Source organism: Passer montanus, unplaced genomic scaffold (assembly GCF_014805655.1).
Source record: "Passer montanus isolate IOZ18808 unplaced genomic scaffold, ASM1480565v1 scaffold15, whole genome shotgun sequence".
NCBI classification, from domain to species: Eukaryota; Metazoa; Chordata; class Aves; order Passeriformes; family Passeridae; genus Passer; species Passer montanus.
In genome coordinates, this window is record NW_024362051.1 from 14,339,089 (window position 1) to 14,365,987 (window position 26,899).

The 26,899-nt window shown below is 49.7% G+C and overlaps 1 protein-coding gene across 3 annotated transcripts in view; it reads right to left on the reverse strand.

The window, feature by feature from the left end:
* Positions 1-26,859, reverse strand: part of NR3C1 (nuclear receptor subfamily 3 group C member 1) — a 62,941-nt gene extending 36,082 nt beyond the window's left edge. Inside the window, exons 1-2 of one of the 3 annotated variants that reach the window (XM_039701198.1) lie at positions 26,535-26,859; positions 24,120-25,308 (exon numbers count right to left, since the gene is read on the reverse strand). In XM_039701198.1, coding sequence (XP_039557132.1) covers positions 24,120-25,294 — 1,175 coding nt within the window. In that variant the 5' untranslated portion in view covers positions 25,295-25,308; positions 26,535-26,859. The other 2 variants (XM_039701197.1, XM_039701199.1) reach the window with 2 other exon arrangements.
* Between the last annotated feature and the right edge of the window lie 40 nt (positions 26,860-26,899).

The window sequence follows — 26,899 nt, forward strand, 5'->3', positions numbered from 1 at the left end:
CATTTGCTTCAGCCCGTGCTCAACCTACAATTGAAAAGATTTAACCCCCAGAAGTTACTGCTCCAGTACAGAAGACACCCTTCTGCCTGGCAGAAGAGCTGCCCATAACCTGTAGTGGTTTGTTTCCATGAAATGAACTCGTTACACAGATAATCTGTATTTACCAACAGGAATTTGTACTGAAGGTTCACTCCTGCTGTTTCCAAACTGTTTACTAAACTCAGTGTGTTTCCACACTAATTTCAGGTATGTATTCAGTATGTTTTGATCCCCCGAGAGGGAAATTCATTGTTATATCCACTTATTTTCATCATCAGCTAAAGCAACAGCCGAGGAGGAGCTTGAGCTGGCTCTAATGAGAGGAGCAGCGCGAAGGCAGACTGGGCTTTGCTGCAACAAACCCGCCAGGACGGAATCAGCTTTTGTGACGGCTTCCAAGAGCATGAAAAACAAACAAAACCCAATGAAAACATCATATCCTGGGTGCTTTGCTGGCAGACAAAAATACTTGTGACGATTTTGAGATCTTAGTCACGGGGATGACGACGGCAAGCGGCTGTCAGCGCCACGGGCCCGAGCACGATCGCCAGCTCGCGTGGATTATGCTCCCCATTCAGTCATGAGCACTAACGTCACTTGAAAGGGTAGAGAGTCTTTTTTGCCATCTTACAGAGGGAACAGGAATTCCTGCAGGAAAGACAAGGAGCAAATTCAAAGTTCCTGGAGACTTAAAAATCAGAGAGCTGCTGACGGACGAGCACGGTGACGGCTCAGGCCCTGAGGGAGAGGCCGAGGTCTCCCCCCTACCCCACAAAAAGCTTTTCTTTCCTGTTTCACATTTAGTTCTTGGTGCATTTTACCTTTCATATCCAGATCTGCGTGTCTACATAACAGAGCTTAAAACTGAGTGCCTCTGTTCAAAAAGCATTTCCCAAACTCTTACAATCACTTTTAGCACCCTTCAGAACACAATCTCCCTTCACTTTAACTGGCCCCTGACACAGTGGATGCAAAGAACAAATATGAAACCACTCTTCCCCGCATGAACAGGAAGAAAAGCACGTCCTAAGTTTGTTTATTGACACGAAATCAGCCACAGAAACTTGTGTAATATTCTCAGAAGGCCAAGCAAGGAGTAGCACCCCAGACCTGTATGACGTGTATATTGTATGTAATTTCCAAGGCACTTTTAAGTCAACTTTATTGAATTATCCAGAAGAGTGCTGTAATTACTTTTGTCAACACTGTTAAGCAATTACAGATACGATTTCTGCTATAACATGCACACATAGTAGGTTATTACCTGCTTTTATTTCCACTTGGCAACCATGTCACACACTCAAGACTATAAAGATGTTTCACCACATCCCTCCTGCTGCCCACACCCGGCCTTTACAGGCAATTCTCACCTTGGGGCTTTGGGCTCCTTTGTGGTGTGCTTTTTCCCCCCATGACACTTTTAGCTCTTGCCCTGTCTCCCTCTCCTGGGCTTGTGGTATTTTTTATCCACTTTGCTCTGTCCTCTCCCCTCCCTGCCAGCTGAAGGAAGCTCTATTCCTTCCTCGGGCTGTTTCCTGGCCACATTGTTCGTCTCTGCCTCTTTGTGTATTTTCTCTTCCTGAGCAGCACTGGGAACCCCTCCCAATTAAACTCCATCTGTAAACTTCATTAATGGGCTGTTTACCTCCCTCACACAGCCACCACCACAGGGACAGACAGACAGACAGACAGACCCCAGATCCTCCCTACCATCCCTCCCCTCTGAGAGCACCTCCCGCATCCTTGGGGCTGAATTTACTGCACGTGCCCAACAGCAGCAATCCCAACAATCCTTCTGAAAAGTATCAAGAACTTTCCTGCTGGGAAGCTCTTTTCTTTTCCTGAATTAGAACATGTCACGACAGCCCAGATCAAACATTGGAACTACGGCCATTACTCAAGATTTACTCAATGGAGTATGTATTCCATTCACAGCTGCAACAGGTTTTGAAGACACCTGAAGACTGCTCCAGTAAGAGAGGCACAGTACTCCTCATGGAAAAATGAGTGGGTGTTTACCACTGAAATGTGGGAAAGGCAGAATTCACTGCCTGCTGGGTTTGGGAGGTGAGCTCACTCTGCTCGGCACCTGAAGAGAACAGGTGCTTAATTCAGTTTTAAGACTATGTATTAGTCCCTTATATCCTTACATAAGCATAATTACACAGGAGGTGACAGAACAGGTATGGCAAGCAGCTTCCCATATTATTGATGAAATCAAACAATATAAAAATATCAAAAAATGCTTTTTGAGCTGCAGCTAGGAAAGGTTTCAAAGCTATGGGCACCTGAAAAAGGTGTATCAGAGAAAAAAATCTGACAAAGCCAGACGCAAGATAGGGTAGGAAAAAATGAAAGTTCATCAGCCAATTCCTTCAACCCATCACATGATCAGTCAATCCAACAATCCCTCCTTTAAAAATATTAACATAAAGCAAAGGAGAAAAAAAAGATCCATTTCAATCAGACATTACTGAGAAGACCTCACTGGAGCACAACTTCATTTACCTCAGCCTCAGCTTTATAATCAGCTTTTTCAGCAAGTACCAGAGAAACAAACCAAAGCAGCACTGAAACCCCCAGGGTGCAGACCCCATACAGGTGCAATCACACACACCAAACAAGCTTTTAACTCCAAATAACAGGGGATGCTGACATTCACAAAGCCTTCAGTTTTCAAATGAAAAGCACATGGAGGTGCTTTTATCTAAAACACAACATCCTGGTTTCAACAAGCATTTCTGCATTGCTTTAACTGTACAATAACTTCAACTGCTACTGCATCTTTGGGAGACACTGGTCCAATGGCTCAGCCAACCCCAATGCTGGGATGAGGTTCCTCAGAAAAACAGCTTTTGTACCCTTGGAAAGCTTCTCTCAGACTCCTGGGGCTTTGGAGAAATTAACCCCGAAACAAACCACCTCTGGGAAACAGCAAAGTGGTTAATCTTTCCTTGTTTTTACCCCAAAACAAACCACCTCTGGGAAACAGCAAAGTGGTTTATCTTTCCTTGTTTTTACCCCAAAACAAACCACCTTTGGGAAAGAGCAAAGTGGTTAATCTTTCCTTGTTTTTACCCCAAAACAAACCACCTTTGGGAAGCAGCAAAGTGGTTAATCTTTCCTTGTTTTTACCCCAAAACAAACCACCTTTGGGAAGCAGCAAAGTGGTTAATCTTTCCTTGTTTTTACCCCAAAACAAACCACCTTTGGGAAGCAGCAAAGTGGTTAATCTTTCCTTGTTTTTACCCCAAAACAAACCACCTTTGGGAAAGAGCAAAGTGGTTTATCTTTCCTTGTTTTTACCCCAAAACAAACCACCTTTGGGAAAGAGAAAAGTGGTTAATCTTTCCTTGTTTTTAACAGTGGTTTGGGTGAAGCAGCACGTGAGACTCCGGACACGTCAGCACAGCCAGGGCTCCAAGAACAGAGGCTGGGACAAGGCTGGCTCCCCAGCTCCCACCAGGCTCTCAACAGCCCCAGAAGGTGCAGCTAGCCCAGGAGGATGTTCAAGGTGCAATAAATACATGTGTGACCAAAGCCTCGCTGCATTTCCAGGCTAAATTCCCTCCGACCACGTCTAACTGCTCTTATGTCACTGGCATGCTCTGTGTGAGAAACATTAAACAAAGGTCACGCTGGCAAACAGGAACAAACCCAGCTCGACTGCACACTTAACTCTTTGTGAGGGGAGGGCTCTGCAGGTAAAGCCTTGTTGGGACAGGGATTCACCTGGCACGGTGCAGGGCTGCCAGCAGGACCCGCGGGGTGTCAGAGGGGTCTGCTGTGCTGGCCCTTCCTGGGGAGAAGGAGCTCTGGGTGTACGGAGCCATCCCACTGATTCCCAGGAGAACAGGAGCTCCTGGTTTTTGTGGAGCCATCCCACTGATTCCCAGGAGAACAGGAGCTCCGGGTTTTTATGGAGCCATCCCACTGATTCCCAGGAGAACAGGAGCTCCTGGTTTTTGTGGAGCCATTCCACTGATTCCCAGGAGACCAGGAGCCCTCTCCTTCATGGAGCCATCCCACTGATTCCCAGGAGACCAGGAGCTCCTGGTTTTTATGGAGCCATCTCACTGATTCCTAAGAGACCTCTCCTTTATGGAGCCACCCCACTGCCCCTCCCAGGAGAACAGGAGCTCCTGGTTTTTGTGGAGTCATCCCACCACACACAGGGCTTTTCCTTTCCACCCTGCCCAGGGAAGCTTCCACTTCCACAAGGTAACAAAGGACCTGAGAGACAAACCAGGTTAAAAGTTAAGACAACATCTGGATCATGCAGGATGGATACAGTCATAACATTCAGTGTCTCAATGTCCAATCTGTAAAGTATAATTAAGATTATCAACAAATAAACCACCACCACAGAAAATGAAAAATAAAAGAACTAACACATCCTAAGAACAAAGTATTTAAAAAAAAACCTAGGGTCAATTTTCCCCCCAAATTAATTTCATCTCACTCCAGGAACCAAAAGAGGTACTAATTTGAGAAGTATGGCTATAATGAACACTCACCTGGCAATACAGAGAAACACTGAAGAGCCAAGAACAATCCAAGCCTGTTTCTCCTCCCCACTGCCTCATGGAGAAAACTGAACTATGGATAATTATGCTCTTAAATTTGAGTCCTCAGCACGTCTGAATTTAGATGAGATTAACCAACGCCTGAATATAAATTATCATCAAAGTGACAGGAAGAAATGCTTTAAGTTTTGTATTTTTATTCATGATGCTGAACACGCCATCATCATCTGCAGCTTTTCCTACCTGTAACACAGACCTTCTCTTACCCTGTTCTGTATGTGGAACCTGCAGCTGCTCCTGGAGGAAAAGCCCAGCAAGCACCAGGAGAGAAATACAGTAAATGACAGCACGACAAGAGCAGACACAGCTCCCATTACTGCTGCTGCTTCTCAGTATTTCAGAAGCTGTGGTGCTTCAAAAAGCTTGGAAAGGTCACGAGTTAACCCCATCTTCCCCTGCACCAATCCGTATTTCCTTATGGATTCAGGCAAAAGGCTGCAGCTCATGGCAAAAGGCATCTCAGCTGGAGATGAGCAGGTCGGCCTTTCCAGGGAGACAATGGTGTCTTCCCTGGACTGATTATTCTTGCAACTTTCATCACAAATCCTGCAGCATCTGGCACGTCTCCTTCAGCTTCACTTAAGGGCTGACAATTAAGAGAATCTGTCTTTTCTCAGAAAATCTGTTCTGGGCTGAGAAATGTGCGTGCAGAAGAGCTAAAGAACAAAGCAGCACTTCTGATTTCAGCCAGGGAGAGAAAATGGGCTTAAACTGCTACACAAAGAAAAGAAAAAGAAAACCTTATTGCTCCCAGCTCCTGGATTCCTCAGCCTGGGATAAGGGATGGGCAGGTTGGGAAGGAGCTGCCCAGGGAGGGTTGGAGTGCCCATCCCTGGAGGTGCCCAGGGGATTCCTGGAGGTGGCACTCAGTGCTCTGGGCTGGGGACAAGGTGGGGATCAGGCACAGCTGGGACTTGCTGCTGTTGGGGGCTTTTCCCACCTCAGTGATCCTGGGATTCTGTGATCTGCACGACCTTTTCTCAAAGATCTCAAAAGCTTCCTTCCAAATTGCCCAAGCTCCAATATCTGAGAAGCTCTTTCCCTGATTTTAATATTTAGGCCAGGAAAGCAATTTAATTGGAGGGAAGAAGTTTTACTTTTTGTATTCGAAAGGAAGTTACCAAGTAAAACTCACTATTAGCCTGAGCCTCCAACCATGATCTGGTACTGTTTCTCAGCTTTGTAAGAAAAACTTGAAATATTTTGTGGACTTTGATGAAGCAAGGACCAAACTCCAGGGCTCAGTGCTAACAGCAGTGACAAATGCCAGCTCCACAGGCAGCCCACGGCTCCCAGGGGGCAGGAGGGGAAGGACCAGCCCGAGGGGAGCCCTAGGTGTGCAGGCATCTCCCAGAAATGCAGTGTATGATGGCAGTGGAAGGTGCTGAGAAGCCCTGCAGGGACTGCACGTGGCAGCCTGGCAGAGGACTCGTTGCAGCCTCAGCTGCAGGCAGGAATGTGCTCCCAAGGCTGGGAATAAAGCACGGTTACTGCTCCCTGCTCAGAACCAGCCTCCTCCTTCCCCCAGCGAGAGCCACCCCGGAGTGCTGCAAAGGCAGAAATAACCAAATTCATTCCTCCCAGATTCACTTTTTCTGCTCGGCATTTTTTAATAACACCACCAAGTAAAAAAACAGTTTTATAAATACCACAGGGACTGTCATTTACAGAAAGCAAGGCCTTGAGAAGATCAGAGAAACCACCAAGTAATCTCAATGTGATCATGGAGACGGGAAATGGACTTGATAGGCTTCAAAGTGCTCAAATGGAAATTAATAATGAAGAAAACGATTCAAAATACTCAAAACCAGTTTCCACTAAGTATTATTGATTTCAAAACCAGCCTTTAAATTCAGTCCTGAATTACAATATGAAAAGAAAGTTTTTACACACTTTTTAAAGGCAAACTCCCTCACAGCCTTGGTGTGTAAAATAAGCATTTTATTTGACATTTATTAGAGGGAGCTGGAAAAGAAGGTGGCTCCTATCATCAGCCCTCATTCTCCCAAAAGCCTTTGCTGTTTTGATTCCCCAAGATACAGAATGCTGGGTCTCTCCTCAGAGTTCCTCCAGCCTCTCCAGAAGCTCAGCAGACACATCCACATGTTCCTCCTCAGCCCTGCACCACGAGCAGGGGCAGCTGTGGCTCTGTGGAGGCAGCTCTGCCACCCCAAGGAGGCAAAACCAGCCCAGGAGTTGCCAGAAATGCAACTGCTATTGCAAAACAGCATTACGTGGACAGAGGCAAAGATCAGAGGAAGAGATAAAATTAAGTTGGGAATAGTGTTCTGTGAAGTAAGTAAATTAACCCCAAGATCACCTGTGCTGCTGTTTCCATCCCATTCCAAGGCACCCTCTGATTTCTTTTTCATCCCCAACTAGAGCCAAGAAGAGAGGTGACACCTAAGACTGCTGTGTAAGAAACAATTACTGTGAAGCTCCCTGCAAAGGCAGATTTACTCCAACATCCAGGGAAAACTCCTTGGTGTATGCAACACTGGGGAAAGGATGCCATCAAAACCACAGAATCATTTAAACTGGAGGAGACCTCCAAGGTCATAGAGTCCAGGCTGTGCCCTGTCCCCATCCCAGAGCCCCAGGTGCCACCTCCAGCCCTTGCTGGGACAGTCCAGGGATGGGGATCCAACCCTCCCTGGGCAGCTCTTTCCAAACCTGCCCACACCTTACCCCAGGAGCCATGAGCTGGAGGGAATAATGCACACATTGTGTTGCTGCCCTTGAAAAAATCCTCCTCTGGTGAAAGAAGGAGCACAGCCACGAGCCCCGATTCACGTGCTGAGGCTTTCCCAGCAGAGGGATTTTGGTTTGGACTTTCTGAGCACATTTTGAGGGGAGAAGGAAAGGGATGCGGGAAAGGAAGCAAATTTCCTGGCAGGTCTTTAGTACAATAACCAGCAAAAAGATCAATTACAGGCATGCATTCAGCCTAATTATTCTCCAGATTACAACACAGGCATTTTAAACTCCACATGGCAGAAATGAGATCACTCTAATATTGGATGAAAACTATTCACAGTGGTGCACAACACCAGGGTGCTGTGGCCAGGTATGTCCCAGGGTGCTTCAGGTCCTGCTCTGAGTTGCCTTCCCCAGCCTGGAGTTCAAAACCTGCAGAAAACACCCTCGTGGAAGGGGATTTTCCAAGCAGAGGAAAATCTCAGCCTCAGGGACACAGCCCTTGGTCAGGGCACTGTCCCTCGAGGGCTCTGTGTGCCCCAGCACCTCTCTGGGGACAAGCACAGCTGCACAGTCAGTGCAGGCCTCAGCAGGGAGAGAAAGCCAGCGCTGAACTCCACAAAAAAGGGGGAAAAGGATGGATTTCAAGGCTGGTCACTTCCCAGCCCGTGACTGCTTCTCAAGGGCTTCTGTGCAAACTCACAAGTTTCCTCCCAGATTGCCCAAGCCCCAATATCTGAGGAGCTCTCTCCCTAATTTCAATATTTAGGCCAGGAAGGCAATTTAATTGGAGGAAAAAAAGTTTTATTTTTTGTATTTGAAAGGAAAGGAAATGACCAAGCAAACAGGCATTCTTCTGGGGCTGAAAGCAAGTCCCGAGCTGCCGGCTGCCAGGGCCAGCTGGCCAGCAGCCCATGTACAGTACGTGTTTACTTGTTGTCTAACCACTGATAACTCCAGAGTGCATCCACGCATCCAAAAGAGCACCGAGCTTTCTGGTCAGAGAGGAAGGAAGCACAAAGCAGACAACAGTAAAAATATTCACTGCTGATGGCTACTGCACTCACTTCTGAATATATGCAGCAATTAAAGAATCCAGTGTCAAATTAAAACTCTTATGTGTCAAACCAGCAAGAGCACTCAGATACAAGCAGGAATTATATCATTATAGAGGAATAATGAAATAATGCTGCTGTGTACGTGCCCCCCATGTAGAAGTGCAGCTCTCAGGATTCCCTGCTCCTCCAGCAGGCACAGAGCACACGCAGACCTGAAGCAGACACACAACACAGATGTTTGCTTCCTTCCAAGAGCTCTCAGTTATTTAAGACTAAGCTTAATCTTGTGATTCAAGTGAAAAACCCTGCTGATAGGCGCTGGCAAACATTCCACAAGCCAAGTACACAGAACACTGCCATGGCACCTTCATTTGGGAGCCACAGTGCTGGTGGCCAGCTCCAGCCTCACCAGCCGTGTGCCAGGAGAGCTGGAGCCTTGGCAAGGCTCTGGCAAGTGCCTCTGACCCTCACAACCAGGGAGCAGTGGCTTTTCCAAGCACTCCCTCCTCCCTGGTAGCCAAACAGGGAGAGGGGCCTGATCCCAGACAGGCAGAGGTGTGTGATCCCAAACAGGGAGAGGGTGCTTGACCCCAAACAGGGACAGGTGTGTGACCCCAAACAGGGAGAGGGTTCCTGATCCTAAATAGGAGAGGATTCCTGATCCCAAATAGGAGAGGATTCCTGATCCCAAACAGGGAGAGGGTTCCTGATCCCAGACAGGGAGAGGTGTCTGACCCCAAACAGGGAGAGCTGTGTGATCCCAAACAGAGAGAGGTGTGTGATCCCGAACAGGGAGAGGGGCCTGATCCCAGACAGGCACAGGTCTGTGATCCCAAACAGGGAGAGGGGCCTGATCCCAAACAGGGAGAGGGTTCCTGATCCCAGACAGGGAGAGGTGTGTGATCCCAAACAGGGAGAGGGTGCTTGACCCCAAACAGGGACAGGTGTGTGACCCCAAACAGGGAGAGGGTTCCTGATCCTAAATAGGAGAGGATTCCTGATCCCAAACAGGCAGAGGGTTCCTGATCCCAAACAGGGAGAGGGTTCCTGACCCCAGACAGGGAGAGGGGCCTGAGCCAGGTGCTGCAGGGCTGGCTCTGCAGCTGCAGCCAGCCCCAGCTAATCCTGCTCTGTGATTCCAGAGGCACAGGCTGCAGCAGGGCTGATAAGGAGCTGGCAGGGGACACGGCTGAGCTCCCCCTGCCTTTACGTGGACAGTTACAAACCCGTGGTTTGTTAAGCAAAGGACTTGGGCCTCGACCATCTCTCACTAGCAGACACTCTAATCTGGTCCCCCAGGCTGGACTGACCAACAGCCCTCAGAGCTGCGACTCAAAGTGTTTGTCTGACATTTGCATGTCTACCCAGGCACAACCAGCATGCTACTTCTCTAAAAATATTAAACATCAAATATAGACCTTCCACGTGTGCCTCCTAATCTGAGGAGATATCTAAGTAAATACAAGTTTCATACCAGAAAATTTAGAATGTACTTGCATACGGTAAGAGATGTAATCACAGCTGGCAATTGAACAGAAAAAGGCATCACTAGGGTGAAGAAGCAGTTTTCACTGGGCAAATTCACCAAGTGAATTCCAACGTGCCTGTCCCGTCAAATGCAAAGCCAGACACTGCTTATTTATCAAAGGCAATTGCAAAACCCAGACTGGCTGGCCTGAAAACTCAAATTTGGACTGGCAAAAGGTTACTTAGAAGGAGACAAAAGGCACTTTCCTTTTTTACACAGGCCTGGGGAAAGGCTTTAAACGGACAGGGGGAAGGGTTAGCTGGGATTTTGGGTGAGGCCCTGGCACAGGGTGTCCAGAGCAGCTGTGGCTGCCCCTGGCAGTGGCCAAGGCCAGGCTGGACAGGGCTGGAGCAGCCTGGGACAGTGGAAGGTGTCCCTGCCTTGGCAGGGGTGGCACTGGATGGGCTTTAAGGTCCTTTCCAAGCCAGGCCATTCTGTGATCCTGCCTTCACCGTGCCAGCAGTAATAAAAACAAAAGTAGAGACTTCACCAACTCAGGGGTCCAGAATAAAAGGTGATTGTGTCAGTGCTGGAGTGCTACAAAATTATCATCAAATGCTTGACTCCACGTTTGAGATGAAGGATGGTAACAGACACAGCCCCTCCCCAGACAGCAGCAGCCTGACGAGCGTGATGCTGCAAAGGCATTAATAAAGGCAGGTGACAGCTCAGACACCTGCAGAAAGAGGAAAGCAATAACGTTCTGCAGATCGCCCATGAATGGAAAATAACAGCAACAAACCAACAGGTTTGGTTAGAACAGGTCCAAAGAGCCCAAAGAAGCTCAAGGGCTCAGCCAGGAGACGGGCTGTGAGTGAGGGAGGGGAACAGCTCAAGGTGCAGAGACACAGCTCTGCTCAGATGGGCTGTGAGTGAGAGAGGGGAACAGCTCAAGGTGCAGAGACACAGCTCTGCTCAGATGGGCTGTGAGTGAGGGAGGGGAACAGCTCTTCCCTGAGAAGCTGCTCGAGGTGCAGAGACACAGCTCTGCTCTTCCCCCTCTGTGCACCCACTGTGGCATCCTACAGCAAGGACAGCGCTGCCCAAAGACAGACCTAAACCAAAAAATACTGCTTTGGAAGTGATCTGAAAGGCTGACTGAGCTCCAGAAGTAAGAGCAGAGCAATGTGCCCTGGAGCAGAGCAGCAGCCACGGAGGATGGAGCCATCAGCTGCTCCCAGCCTGGTCGCACTCATGGGCACAAAAAGGTCCCCAAAACTCGGGCTGGAGCAGGCAGTGATTGTCACTTCAACACAACGCCTCCCAGGGCCAGCTTGTTTGTATTACTGTTAATTTTCACATGTTGTGCGAGGCTAAGTCCAAGCAATTAATGCTCTGCAGTATCTGCACGATGACTTTCTAGTGGAAAGAATTAGAAACCCCCTCAGGGCAGAAACACGCCAAGGATTCCCAACACCATTCCCCGCTCCGCAGCTTTATTCACTAAAACTACAATTCTGGGAAAACTGTGGAGACTCATCAGCACCCTGGGAAACGCGGAGCAGAAACACAATGTACTGCACACACGGAGTGCCTGAGAGGGAGCTGCACCCCAGCCCTCCAAACAGCAGAGCACAGCCAGCTCCCCCAGCCCCCTCTCACCTTGGAGACCCCAATTTATTGCACCCACAAAATTAATTACCACAGCACACTGTTAACACTGCAACAGCAAACACAACCACCTTCCCTGGGAGAGGATGATTAGAGAGGGGAGAGCACCGAGTTCTACCCTTGGCAGTTAGAAAATGAAGAAAAAGAAACTACTGGAATGGATAGAACATGGGCAAGTTCTCGTTTTTCTTGAGCAATCAAAGCTCTTTCCTGCTTTGTTTGTAGAAAATACTTATAAAGTTCACATTTCTGTTATAAATTCCTATTAATTCGATATTCGTATTATCCACTACAATCTCCCTGCAGTTAAACTAGCAAAAAAAAAATTGATTTTTGCCAAACTGGAGTATGGCTGCTTCTGGTAGCACATCCATGGCAGCAGCACAGGAGGGAAAAGAACATTCCTCAGTGCTGCTACAGCAATCCAAAGTGTGTGGGGACGACAGGGACAGCCAGGGAAACTACTGATGCTAATATGCGTGACAGAGTAACCCATCTTTATAATAGAAGATTTTAATTTCCTAGATGTCTCTGAACGATGACTACAGTGTGGAAGAAGTGAAGGATGGCTTTCAAGCCCTTAGGAATTTTCCCAGGCAGCATCTGGCAGGGCCTGTTTCCTATAATCACCTTGATTTATTTGGAATTTTAAAGACAAAATGAAGTATGGAAGTTAACACATGGGGTGGGGGGCATACACAAACATGTGAATATCCCAGTGTCAGAAACGAGGAAAGGAAGAAGTGCTGTGCAGGAAGACATCACCACATGTGCCCCCACCATTTCAGCTGCTTATCTGGTGGCACCTGGGGACAGTTCCTTAAGCACTGGAGCCAAACCCATCCAGAGAGGGCTCTGGGAGCCCGGCAGGAGCTGGCAGTGGGGACGGGGCAGCCACAGCTGCTCCTCCCTCCTCCCTGGGGACAAACACGCTCACCCACCTGCACACTGAGCTAAGGGTGTCCCAAGGGGCTCAGTGACACCCCAAAGCCCTTCCCAGCCCCAGCCTGTGCAAGCAATGCACAGATAGCACTCCCGAGGCTCACAGCCTGCATTTCCAGCTGCAGCTGCCTCTGCTCGGCCCTGTGCCCACAGAGCTTCCCAGCCTGGCACTCAGCACCCAGCACAGCTCAGGATCAGTACCCCAGACCCCTCTGTGCACGCTCCCTCCCCAGCCCAGCGCTGACTGAGCTCAGCAGGCACCCCAATCGTGCCCCACTGCCCAGCCTGCCCGGCTCTCCAGCCCATGCAGAACTGCTCCTCCAGTTCCATGGCAGCCTGGGGGGGTTGTTGGCTTGGATCTTTCCTTTGCAATGGCCTCTGGCAAGGAATCGTGTCAAAGTCCTAAAGGAAGGAGAAGAAGCAATTGCAGTCGGTTCAGGGGGACTGGGTTTCCAGCTCATCCACACCCTCAGAGAAGCCCAGGACACTGGTGAGGGGATGTGTTCCTTCCAGGAGCAAGGACAGCTCTTTCGCAAGAGCCTCCACGTGCTCAGTGACCTTACAGGTTTACAGCCTGCCCTGTGCCAGGGGCCAGAGCTGGGCTCCCACCCCACACTGCTCGAGGTCCTGGGCAGCTCCAGGAGCCCCACCACGGTGCTGGCTCACTGCAGACAGCATCTCTGAGGGCTGGCAGCTCCTCCAGGTCTGCTGGGCACTGCACTGATGGCACAGAGCTCTCCTGCCCAGGCTGAAGGGGCCCAGGCCGTGTGCCAGCAGCCCCACTGGGCACCAGCCATCCCTTCCTCCCACCTCCCACCCCGCCTGGGCTTGCAGAGCTGCCTGCCAGGTAAAAATAGGATGGCTTGGGTGTTTCTGATAAAATCTGGAATGGCAAGTTTCGCTATTTCCATGGATTTTAGGGCTTCCCTTGGCACCCCTGTTTCATTCTGAAATTAGGGCAGTTTGAAGACGTCCACGCCTTGAAACGCCGCATGCAGGAAGCCAGTGCTGGTAGCACTTATGAATACTTGGAAAGATTCAGAGAGCTGAATGCTGCATTTCCTTTAAAGCTCTTCCTCGGTTCCGAGGCTGGGGTCAGCCAGGAATAGAAACCCAGTCACTTCCTCCTCCCCACTGGTATGCCTGCAACTCAGCCAGGCTTTGATCTGCCACACAGAACGAGCTCAGCCCTGAAAGAAGTGGACTTAGAAACCTCCAGATTGTTACTTAATCAAATATCAGATGTCCCAACCTTTAACGTGTTAAAAGAGTCTTTAAAGATTTATCTTTAAAGTGATAAAATAAGTCCAAGCTCATTTGTCAAACCAGTTGCTCTGGTTGGAAAGGAGCTGTCAAGTATCTCGATGACTCAGGATGTTGTCGTGCAGGCATCCTAATATTAACTGCTCCCTTCAATAAGAGCTGAAAAAGGAATGCTCTGCTACTCCTAATACAGAATTCCAAGCACTCAGGTTCTTACAACACTTACATTTTAGATGAGGGAGTTTCAGCACTAGATTTTTTTATCAAATCATGCACAGAACTTGCAAATCACCTGGCACCGCATGAGAACAGACTTGTCTTCTCCAGCTACGGAAACCAAGTCAGCACAGAACTCGTTAGATGGGTTTTGTTAAAAAAGAAGGTGTCAGAGAAGCTTCCTTTTCAGTTCAGAAAATGGCAGATGTGCGGGGCTCAGCAGAAACACGTGTCCAGGAAGGGCAGCACTCCTACAGCGACTCGAAAATGAAACCAAGGGAGCTCACAGCAGAGCAGGACCCAGAGAGCTCCCCCCACAGCCAGGGTGCCCAGGGCACCTCTCAAAGGCCTGGGCTGGGCCAAAGTAGGTCAGAGAAAAGCCTTGGTGAAATATGGATTAAAGCAGCAGTGCTGCTCCAGCTGGGAGAGCCTGTCTGTGCTCCAGGCCACGCTTCGTGCTGCTCCACACAACAGCCAAATTGAACCTTCTGCTCTCTTAAAGCTGAGGCTCATCAGGATTGTGTGGTCAAAGCAAACAACCCAGAAGCATTACAAGTCTTCCTTTTCCCCCAAATGGGATTACATAATTTATTAATCAAAAGGCAAAGATGTAAGATCATTCTATACAAACTAATTTTAATTCATGTCTGGAAACCCCAGCAAGGTACAGAAAACAGCCTGGACGTGGCACTCAGTGCTCTGGGCCGAGGGGGGACTGGGCACAGCTGGGACTCAATGCTCCGGGGGGCTTTTCCAACCAAAGTGATTCTGTTTGGAAATGACTTCTTAACAAAAGCCAGGTCTGGGAAACCCCAAAGGTGACTCCAGTGCCATCACTGGGGTCACTGCCAACCCTTACCACCAGGCAGTACATCCCCCAGTTATTTCAAACATGTGATAAATGTGTATTATCCTACTAAAATTAAGGTGTGAAGTGAAATCAAATTCCACACATCTTCAGCATCCAAAAACTATTCCACAAACCAAGTTCAAGATTTTTAATTTTTAAAGCCGTTTTAAAAGTCTGTTTTCAGATAGGACTGTTTTTCTCATATTGGCTTATGTTCTCATCTCCATGTTTTAAGAGAACCAAGATGCAGAGTCCTTTATAAAAAAAAGTCTCATTATACCTACATCGCCCTCATAAGGGGACAGCACAATTGATTTGGGAGCAATTCATACGGAACACAAGATTAACAGAAATTCAACCGGCAAAATAAACCATCAAAGGCCTTGGTAGCAAAAGTAACCCACAGAAAAAGAATACAAGAGAGAAAACAACAGCCAGGCAGTAGGAAATTGAAATCTACATGCAAACTGAAATCCACATGAAACTATCAAGTCTGCCAGTTCTTTTCTTGATTTAGTTTTGGTTTTTGTTTTTGAAGTTAACAAGCCTGAACTGCATTCTTGCACAACAAATCCACACATGTGCATGCAGAACGTGCACGTTTTCAGCATGGATTTATTCAAAACCTCGCTGATGGCTTTAGGAAGTTATTGCTTCAGAAAGGTAACACAAACTCTCAGGGGAGGGAAAAAAATAAGCAAGAGACAAAAATATATGGGTACACAGCACTGGACAGCGTGCCTGGGGAGGGGTGTGCTGCTTTCAAACACATCACTCTGAATTTACAGCATCTGACCCACTGAAAAGCTACCAAAATCACAAACAAAACACCGAGTTCAATCCATCACAGCTGTGTTCACACCCCCCTCATCTGTGAGTGCTGGGGGGACCCTCAGCCCTGCCCTGGCAGCACATCCCTCGGAACACGGCCCCTCCTGCCCAGCCAGGCTGCAGCTGAGCTCTGCCCGGAGCCCCCGGGCATCAGCGAGGAGCTGGGCACAGCAGCGTGGCACAGCCCCCTGCCCAGCCAGGCTGCAGCTGAGCTCTGCCCGGAGCCCCCGGGCATCAGTGAGGAGCTGGGCACAGCAGCAGCAGCGTGGCACAGCCCCCTGCCCAGCACAGAGACCCCTGCGCCCAGCCCAGCACAGAGACCCCAGCCCAGCACAGAGCCCCCTGCCCAGCACAGCGACCCCTGCCCAGCACAGAGCCCCCTGCCCAGCACAGAGACCCCTGAGCCCAGCCCAGAACAGAGCCCCCTGAGCCCAGCCCAGAGCCCGAGAGGCTCCCCAGCCCCCTCTGCCCACCCCAGCCCCCAAGAGGCTCCCCAGGTCCCCAGGAGGCTCAGGAGCTGGGCACAGCAGCAGCAGCGTACCCCTGAGACCAGCCCAGCCCAGCGACCCCTGCCCAGCCAGACCCCGAGAGGCTCCCAAGCTCCCCCTGCCCATCCAGCCCAGCTCCCCCTGCCCACCTCCTACTACCCACCCCAGCACCCCAAAAACCCCCCAGCCCACCCCAGCCCCCAAAAGTTCCCCAAAAGCCCCCCAGCTCTCCCTGCCCAGCCTGCTGGCACCGCGGTGTCAGAGGCGCTCCGGCAGCCCGGCCCTGGCACAGCTCTGGCAGCCCAGCCCTGGCACAGCTCTGGCAGCCCGGCCCTGGCACAGCTCCCCGGCCATGCCGAGCCCTCCCAGACCCTGTTCTGCATCCCCACACCTCGGGGCAGGCTCTCTGGGCCCTGGCAGCAGAAATGAACCACATCAGCTGCCCGATTCTGTCACAGATTCTGGGCTCCTGGCTCGGGGCAGAGGGAGCTGCTGGAGCTTGGCAATAAAACCCCCGAGAACCCCAAACCCCAGAGTGGTGCTCTCAAAGCAGGCTGGGAGGGCAGGGGCGGGCACGGGGACACACACAGGCTGAAGCCCAAAGCAAGGCCAGGGCACACACAGCACAAGCAGCCCTGCCCTTCCCAGTGCCAGGGGAAGGAGGAGATCCATGGAAACCCCCCCGTCATACCCAGCTCACACAGCTGGAAAGGAGCTGTGCAAGGCCTGGAGGATGCTCATGCAAACCCAGAACCTCATTCTGTAACAATCTCACAATGTCTAACCTGGGGTACCCTGTTTTCACATCCCTCTCACCAGGGAGACGCAGCCAAGCTCTGCCCACTTGTGAGCAGAGGTCACCCACCTTCCACCCCTCTGCCCTGAGAGCTGCCAGCAGAACAGGGTTCAAACACCCACACCAAAAACAGGAACACACACCAAAACCAGCCCAAAACCCAGCCCTGCCTGCAAGGTTTCTAGTAAGAACAGACTGAAGTCCCTGCTGCACCCAGAAGCGCACCACAAGGGATCTTCTGGGTAAGGACAATGACAGGACCTTTTCCAGGTTTCTTGGAAAAAAGAAAACCAAGCCAGGGAGCAATGAAATCACTTCCATTATTTGTTGCTAGAATAGATGACAGATTTCAATGATACTTCATGATTTGCTCCTCCTTGACTCTACAACGCATTTCTGAGTTTCTCAAGTAGTATTTTGAGTCAAACTACTCATTTGTGCCCTCATTTCCTTATTAAAAGTCCCATCCTGAGCAATACTTGCTAACTTTTAACTCAGCTACACAAATAAAAGTAATGAGAAATAAGAAGTGTCTGAATGAAGCACACAAGAGTAAATGGCGCCCTGCTGCTCACAAGTTTCATATTAAATCTTGTGTGACCGTGGTGCAGAAATTTGATGATCTCCAGCTGCTTTCTGACACACAGTAACTGTACAAACATATTACAAATAGTATGAAGAATGTATTACTGTAAAATCCAATATGAAACTCGTTTTCTTTACCAAATTACAGTAGCAGTGAACTGCACTCAAGAAAGACATGAGCATTATTTTAGAATCCCTTCCCCAACAGTACTTTTGCATTTGCAACATCATGAAACCCAAGATATTTGATCAAAAAGGGGAAGTTGTTATGATATTGCATCCCCACAGCAAAGTATCAGCAGCCTGTGGGATATTAATTTCCAAAATACATTAGGACTGTGATTTTCCAGGGAGATTTAGCATGGACTGGGAGCTCCACAGGTAGAGCTGGAGGTTCACTGGTGCCCCACTGGCACTGGCTGGATTGAAAAGGCAGCGGGCTGGTACAGAAACATTCTCCACACACTTCTGAAGAGCACAGCTTCCTCCAGAAATTCAGACAATTGTGGTGATTATTGATTTAAGGCACCAGGATTATAGAACTCTACATGATATCCTGGGTAAGTAACACCATGTCCTGGAGGCTGAACTCGCCTTCCACCCAGGAGCAGGGAGAAAACCTGACCTCATCCCCATCCCTGCATTCCAAAGCCCAGCTCCAGGCTCTCGGCTCCCTGAGCCACAGGAGCTGCAGCTGCTCCTCCTGCTCCTGCCACACACCTCGGGGACACGGAGGTGACACAGCCAGGCCACGGGACAGGGAGCAGAACCCTCTGTCAGGTGTTCTCTGGTTCTATTCCAAGCAATAGAGGCAAGGCTCGAGCACAGGGAGACACTGCCTCATCCAGGGATGGAATCCCAGCAGGAAACACCAGGGCAGGGGTCTGTGGGAGCTGAGATGGGGGAGGCACAGGCACAGCACCTTCTCTGGAGTGAAGGCGAGGTAAGGAGGAAAACCCCCAAAGAGGCACAGAAACTGTGCTGAGCTGTCCTCCCAGCCCAGCCCAGCCCTTCTGGGACACAGCTACACCCCAGTAAGGACCGGTGCTGGACTGGTGACACATGGGGACACCCCACACCTGCTGCTCCTCCTGCCCACAGGCAGCAAGAGCTGCATGGCCAGAGCCTCCCAGCTGCCCCCAGGTGTGTGGTACCAAGGCTCCAGCCCATGGAAGGAGCTCACTCCGTGCAGGTGACCCTCTGCAGGTGACAGCAATGCCACGGCCACAGCTGGTCACACCCTCACAAAGGGGCACAGAAACCGCCCATTCTGTGTTTTGGTTTTTTCCCACAGATAGCCCAAAAGAGCTGCTCTGGAGTCAGAGCCAAGACAATGAGATGAAATTATTCTTTTTTTGCGTGTGTCATCTGTTCCAGCTGTACTGGTTCACTCCTGTCCCAGGGGGACGAGGCCATCCACTGACAGCATCTGACCAGTATTTCCAGAAGCAGCACTGAGAACAGGATTAACTCCTGCTCTGCGAGGCCCGGCCTATTTAACAAAGGCTGTGCTTAGAAGGGCACCAGTGGCTCTCACACGACCGTGGCTGTTACAAATGGTTATCAATGGATCTCCCACTGCACTGAATCAGCCGGAAAATCCCTGCGATGAGAACAATCATCTCTACATGCAACAGTGCCACACATTAATTCTTCAGTAAATAAGATTAAAATCTGTGTATACTTGAGACTCTGGGAGACAAAGGCTGTGAAACCAAAGAGAGCTTACCCAAAGTCCCTGGCTCTGGAGCACAGCACTGAGCACATCCAAGTGTTCTGCCCAGGAATCCCCGGGCTGCACACACACGTGCTCTGTGCTCCTGAGCTCCAGGCTGATCAGTGCACAAAGGCACTCCCAAGTTCATTTCCCTACACCAGAGGTGACACTCTGTTATTTCAACAACACAAACCCACTGTAGGTAATTGTACCTACAGCTCTACAAAGCTTTTCCCATCGCCTGTCACTTGGATTGAAAAACAGGATTTTATTGGGATGTTGTTTTCCCCCAGACTGAAGCCATGGGGACTGTTTGTAGAACGCACACACGACACTACAACAGCACCTCAGGGTGGAATAGCAGCTCAGGCTGGCTTCAACCACCCCAAAAATGAATGCTAGTCCAAAGAGGACGTGGAAACCTTTTAAAGTGCAGACATAATTCCAGTTTGCAGTTACACAAACACACAGAATATGCACCACTTGTTCATTTCCAGAATGAGCAGCAATAATCAAAGGAAGAAGGGAAATTTACTTCCCCCAAGATGAATTGCTCTCACTGTAAAAGTAATCTTTAGCATGGTAAATATACAATGTAGGAGTTGGATAATTCCTGTATTTCAGAGTGCTGGGAAGATTCGTGAGTAGGACTCATTCAACCACAGCTCTGCCTTCACTGGCAGCAGGAGAGGACAAGGGGTTTAACCATGGAGATAAATTAGAAAAAAATATTGTATGGACAACAAAAATAAGGTTGTTTTATAAGTCAGAATTAAATTTAAAATACAGATCATTGTCAGGAGAAATAAATTTGCAGAAGTTGACCATTTGGACTGGATTTACAGCAACCTCCTTGGCTGTGAACTCCATGGAAGGATCAGCCTAAACTGGGAAAAGTGGATTACATCTCACATGATCTCACATTTCTGTAGTTACCTTTCCACAGCACCTTAGAGCACATTCTGCAGGACATTCCTGGTTCACCCCTCTCTGCCAGAACAACTGGGTTCTTTGCCATGCACTCCAGAGCCAAGCCCCCCAGTGCAGTTTTACATGGAGCTGACAAATCACAACACAGACTTCTGGAACCCCGAGCACTCCAACCACCACGCCTGGGTTTTATATCAAAACAGAATGATTAAAAAAGCCCGATTGCGGATGTCCCATCCATTACACTCTGCTGAGTCAGGCAGCACTGAAAGCTCTGCAGCCAGCCCTGCCAAGCCACCGGCCTTGGCCAGCAGCCGAGGGAAACAAAGCGGCAAGACAAACGGACAACTGACCTTTACCACTGCTGGCAAACAACCCTTCCTTCCCCTTCCTTCTCACGGCACCTGAGCCCAACAAGAATCCCAGTTAAGAGTCAAGGGTGGAAGGGCAGAAGGGTGACTTTTGGAAGCAAGGCTTTGGACTGGGACCGACCAGAGAAGCTTTTCCTCCTTCCAAACTCTCCTCCTCTTCAATGGCTTCTCTCAGCTCTTGCCCTTTCTTAAACTTCCTTAATGATCCTTATCCCCCACAAGCTTAAGTACTAGGAATGATTTCAACTGTAATAAGAGAAGCCATAACACTGCCAGTGGGGCCCAGTTTCTGTGAATTCTGGCTGTGGGAGCAAACCCTGCATTGCTGGGCTGGTTCTCAGCATCCTCCATTCCCCCCACAACAAGCCACATCTCCAGGAAGTCAGAGCAACAGGAGCTGAGCGAAGGATTTAATGTATATACCATGCAAGAGCCCCACGAGTGTGTTGCTAAAACCATTTCCTTGAAATGGAATGGTTTTCCCTGGGTTTGTGTAATAAATCCCAGCAACATCCCATCGCAGGCAGACGCCAGCAGACCCTCCAGTGAAGCACTGCAGCTCCATTTGCTCACTTCCAGCTGCTGTCTCACTGCACTGAGGACAATCTAAGGAAAGATGTCTGTTAGCCTACTTTTTCCTCCCTTTTATTCTGTCCATCCTCTTCATGGACTCGAAGGGAGACCCGGAGCAATCCCAGACAAAGCTGTCCTGCCAGCCAGAGCCTCCCCACTGCTCAGATCTGCAGCCTGAGCAGCTGCAGCTCAGGGCTTCAGCAGCTCAGCACCAGCACCAGCTGGCTCTTCCACCACCAGCAGCTTATTGATTATTGCCAGTTCATTCCCATTCATCAAATTCCTGAAGTTTGCGTTCTGCTTGTTGACTTCCGGATCCCTCCCGCCGTTCACTGCAAATTGATTGGTTTTCTTGGGCCTGATTATCACTTGTCTCATTAGAGCCAGCATGCTGGGCTACCTGGAGGGGCAAAACCACTCAGAAATGGCATGACATCAATTCCAGCCTGAGTGGATAGAAAGGGACATTCCAGGTTTCCCATTAAACAAACACAGCCTGAACACCAGGGCTGAACTGCAGCTTTTCTTCCCCTATGTTCAGGCTACAACTAATATGTTTTTAGTAGACAAATAATTCTACAAACACCAAAAAGTATTTCCTCCTGGAAACTGAAGCTTCTCAAAATCCCAGCCTCCACCTCTCACATTTAGTACCTAAAAAAAACCAGACCACGGGAACCTGGCAAGGGAGTCCTTCCTTTGTTTCTAAAACAAATGCCAATTTTGTTAAGTCTTCTGCAAGAAAAACAAACAAATCCACAATACATCACCTTAAACTAACCCAGTTTAGACCAAATATTTCTGGCAAGGTTCAAGAAGAAAAAAAATTCCTGCTTCAAACCAAGGGTTCATTAATACCTCAGACACTGTAAAAGGAAGATGAACTTGCCTGAATGTTATAGAGTAAAACTAATAAAACAAACCCAAACAATGCCGTTTTTAGAACTAGACTTTGTAGTTGAAGTGTATAAAAATCCTTGGGAAGTAAGAACAGCTTCCACAAACTTGTGAATAATGCATTTTTATGCAAAGCTCAACTAGGAGCCACCTCGAAATTCTTTACACATTCCATAAAGAAAAAAAAAAACTAACATTATCTTACGGCAAAAAGGAAGCAATAAAATGTAAGATGACCTTGCAGGAAGCAAGAACGTCAACGCTGAAGCCCCGGGGTGGATAACCCTGGGCAGGGGAGGAGGCAGCTGGGGCGGGGATGCTGCGGGACAGTCCCTGCGCTGCCCCGGGCACTGCCACCTGCCCCAGAGTGCCCAAAAACCCTGCCCCAGACTGCCCCAGACACCTCCCCCTGCTCGGGACAGCTCTGCCACCCTCAGAGCCCAGAGGAGCTGCCCATCCCTCCAGGATCACACAGGACACGCCACCGTGTCTGGGCTCCCCAGGGCTGGGCATCGCCTGCTCCCCACCCGAGTGCGTGGGGCTCTGCCTGCCCAGCTCTGCCCAGCTCTGCCCCTCCTCGGAATTACCCTCCAATGTGACATTTCCCTTACCTCGGGGGAATCTGCTTATTGAAACTGTCCCTGAAAGCCTCCTCCCCAGTGCAGAAACATTCTTGCTTTGACACAAAGTTTATGATTATCATTAAAGATACAGTGAGAACAGAGGAAATAAACTAAAAAAAAAAACCCACGAAACAAACTGAACACAACACGGAATTGGACGAATTATGCAAAAGGTTAGCACAAAGCATTTCTGGTCTGTCGAAATAAATGGTAAGACACGCTGAATATTCACGTATCAAGGTGGAGTCTAGCCACAGGTTTTGATTTTCTTTTCTGGATCTCCTACACTACAAATTGTTTTAAACACTTCAAAGAAAAAAACAAAATCAAAAACATTTACAACAGAAATCAAAATCCATGAAAGGAACTGAGAATGAAAGCAAGCTAGAAGTTGTCTTCCTGAAACAAAGAAGGAATCCTCGCACACTTCATTCCAGCCAGGGGAAAATGGAGCAAATATCGCGCAGGGAGAGCCCGGGACTGGCGGGAACACCCTGGGGATGCAATTGTCAGCAGAGCAACAAAACCCAGAACGTTAAAGCAGATCCTTCATTAAAAGCCTACAAATGCCAGGTTTCTGTAGAGGCACTTGCAGGGCCCATTTCTGACAGACTCCACAAATCCCCCTCTGTGGAGGCCACACGCTGCTCGTGCAAGGAGTTGCTGAAGCCAGAGCAGCTGAGGGAGACACACGGCTGGGTGTTCCCATGGAACCAGAACCATTCCAGCAGCACAGCCCAGCACACCTAGCCCAGAGCTGTCCCAAAAGTGTCCCAGAGCTGCTCCTCCAGCAGCAGCACCTCTGCGTTACTCCAGGAAACAACCACCAAGGCACGGGCCCCAGGCAGGACCCAGCTCCCCACACCCCCTCCTGCCCTTCTACTCGGAGTTAAATTCCAGGTATGTTTAAGTCCCACTGCAAATACTCTTATCTCTTCACAGGCATTATTGAACAAGCTGCTGAGTGTTTCCCACTCGGAATCTTCTTGTCCATGTAAGGTAAATGTGATACCGAGCACAGCGAAAACTCGAGTTCAGCTTAAATGTAATTCTAGAAATTTACCCAGCAACCAAGTTATTTTTGTGCATAACATTTAAGTAATGCTAGGAAGGAAAAAAAGCCCACAGTGATTGATCCTCTAACCCCTGGGAACGAAGGAGCTTTTTGTATACACTTAAATACTTCCTTCCATACTGCCTGTGTATGGATCCTGCTACCACATACTCGATTTTCCCTCTAGGCTGTATATTGGAAGTTTTATTTTTATTTATTTACTTTTTAGACCATGCCAGCTCCGCTCAAGTTTTCTTTCCTTTAATACCAATAAATTGAGTAGTTGTTTAAAGCTGATGTTATACTGTGGGATAAACACTCCCCAGTGATGTCTGATCAGCCACACATACCAAATGGAAAAGGAAAACAAAAAGGAAAAAAACCCCAAGCAACAAACCAGCATGCATGGAGCTGTGCTAAACACACTTGTAGCGTTTTAATAAAGAGCAACACAAACTAATTACCTTGAATAGCCATTAGAGAAAGCAGGTCTGCCAGAGAGGTTGAGCGATCCCAGCGGAGCCAATGCCTCGTCCCCCGATCCCTGGCACCTATTCCAATTTTCTGACCCGGCAGGAAGAGATGGAATGATATTAAAAATTGGTTTCTGATCCTGCTGCTGAGAGAGCGACGCAGTATTTAGATCATAGTGGTACATCTGTCCCCCAGAGGTGCTGACACCGTGGATGGAGATGGCCGAGACTTTCGTACCCAGCAGGTTCGACCCGGAGAAGTTGGCCTGGCAGTAAAGCGGGCCCATGTTTTCCTGCTTGATGCCGGGAGTACACAGTTCAATGAAGTCTTCCTTTTCTGTTTTCACTTGAGGCATTGGCATTTTGGAACTGGGTAAAAGGTCACCACGGTCATTAATTTTAGGTTTAGTGTCAGATAAAAGAGGAGGCTTGCAGTCTTCGCCGAGACTTCCTTCCAGGAGAAAGGCGTCGTCCGCGGATATGGGGGAGAGCAAGCCACCGTCATCGAGCAACGGGTCCAGCCGCCACGGGCTCCCGTTGGGCTCCTTGCCCGGCGACACCGGCGGCAATTCCAAATCCTGGAGGATATCCAGGGTGCTTTGGTCTTCAGAAAACAACTTCAAGTTGCCACCATTCGAGCCCACCTGGCTTTGGACCGCAGCGCCCGACTCCGCGGGGACGCTGCGCCCGGCCATGCCTGGGAAATCCGGCTCGAGCGGCACCTCGGAGGACGCGGCTCCCTTGGCGTCCTCGGCCAGGCTCGAGGACTTGTTCAAGCTCGCAATACTTTCCTCCAGGAGCCTGAAGTCCGTGTCTCCGGAAGAGATGCCGATTTGGCCCTGGTGCGAAAATCCAAGGTCGTTTCCCATCACTTTTGCGTCTGTTTCACCCATGTACAGTCCCATCGAGAGCGACACTGCCTTGGAAAGGTCTGGCTGAGGCACATTGTTTCCTAATCCTTTTGGAAAGTCAGCCAAAGCAGGTTGCTGACTGGAATCTGACTGAGAAGATGCAGGGAGAGGAGATGTAGACACAGGGGCTTGGACAGTAGCTCCACCCCTGAAGGGTGGATGGAAGTCCATCACGATCCCTCCTTTGGTACTGATGAGTGCATTTTTCCTGGTTTCGTCTTGATCCAACGGGTTAAGCAATTCTTTGGAATCCATTACTTTACCATTAACTATAAAAAGATGAGAAGCAGTCAAAGTCAGCACAACAAGGACACGTTAACAACAGCTTTAAAATGAAAAGTGAATCCCTCGCCTGGCGAAGCTGGCTCAGCTGCTCTGAGAGCGAAGGCACGGCACACCACGCTCTGGGCCGACACGTGCCACGTCTCAGACACACTGCGCTTGTTTTCAGGGGGTTTTAGGTTTTGGTTTCTGTCTGGTGAGGAGGAACTATGCATTTTAAAGCTTTGCTAAACCTGGATGAAGGGGCAAGTCTGCCTGCGCACAACTCGGAATCAAGCTACAGCACGTGATATCTGTACACGCACTCTCCAGCTCTGTCACCCATCCCCGCACTAAGGAAATGTAAGAATTGTTCAAGGACCCAGTTTACAAATTTTGCCAGGTAAATTTCCCCGGTATTTAACTACACCTTGAGCAGGGGAAAAGCACATTTCCACCTTTCCAAGTCAGCTCTCCCCTTGCAGAGCAGGTCTGGAGCTCCCGGGGGCGGCACCTCCGTGGTTTGGCATTCCCCGGGACTCGACCTCCCCACCACAAAACACAGCGTTTGCCACCTTCAGTCTTAAAATGCAACCCACCCACCTCGCAGTAAACCCCCCATAATTCTTTAAATACATCTGAAATTTATAAATAAAATGTAGCCAAAAATAAAGCAGGATTTTTATTAGCGTCCAGCACTCTACCCGTTCACGGCTACTCTCCAAACGCACCCGACACTGAAAACAAACCTCGTAAGTTTCAGATGTTTGTATTTGCTACATGGTTTCTCTTTTTTTTTTTCGGCAGAGAGCATAAACATTTGGAGAAACACTGTAAATTCTTCGGCAAACTTCCGACACGGTGTCCGGCCTTGCCCCGGCAGCGCCCAGCCCGCAGTGCCGCAGTCCGGGGGGCACTGCCAGCCTGTCCCCGCCCGGGCACGGGGGCACGGCCCCGGCCCCGCAGCCCGGCCCGCCGCTATTCCCGTGCGCGAAGTTGGGGCTGCGAGCGACAAAAAGGCCCCACGTGTAAAACCTTAAGGTGGCCCGGGCGAGCTGGCGGCGGGCGGGAGCGGCTGAGCGCCAGGAGCTCCGGGCAGCCCCCGGGGGTCCCGTCCGCGCTGCCCGGGCAGCGGAGCCCGGAGCCGCAGCCCCGAGCGGGGCACCCCGAACGCTGCGCGGCTTAAGGTGGACACCGCCGGCGACCGGAAAAAATACAGAAAACACAAGAATACCTCCAGCGCTGCCTTCTTCCTTTTCAACATGAAGGGGAGGGAGAAGGTAGTTGTTTCATTTGACAATTCCCCCAACGCCCAAAAAAACCCAAGGCAGCGAATCATCCAGCGTAGGAAACGTGTCAAAAATCAGCTGCGAGAGTCTGCCCAAGGGCGGAAAACGCTGCAAATACTTAAAACCGCCGGATTGCAATAAAATCGCCTTTGCAAAGTACAGTTTTCAGAGAAATGTGTCGGGACCTGTTGAGCCGTCTCCTGGCACACCCACTCGAGCAGCAGCAGCCCCGCGCGGGGCTCGGCCGCGCTCCCCGCCCGCGCCCCCCGCTCCCCCGGGACGCGGACACCGGGGGCCCGCCCGGGGGTCC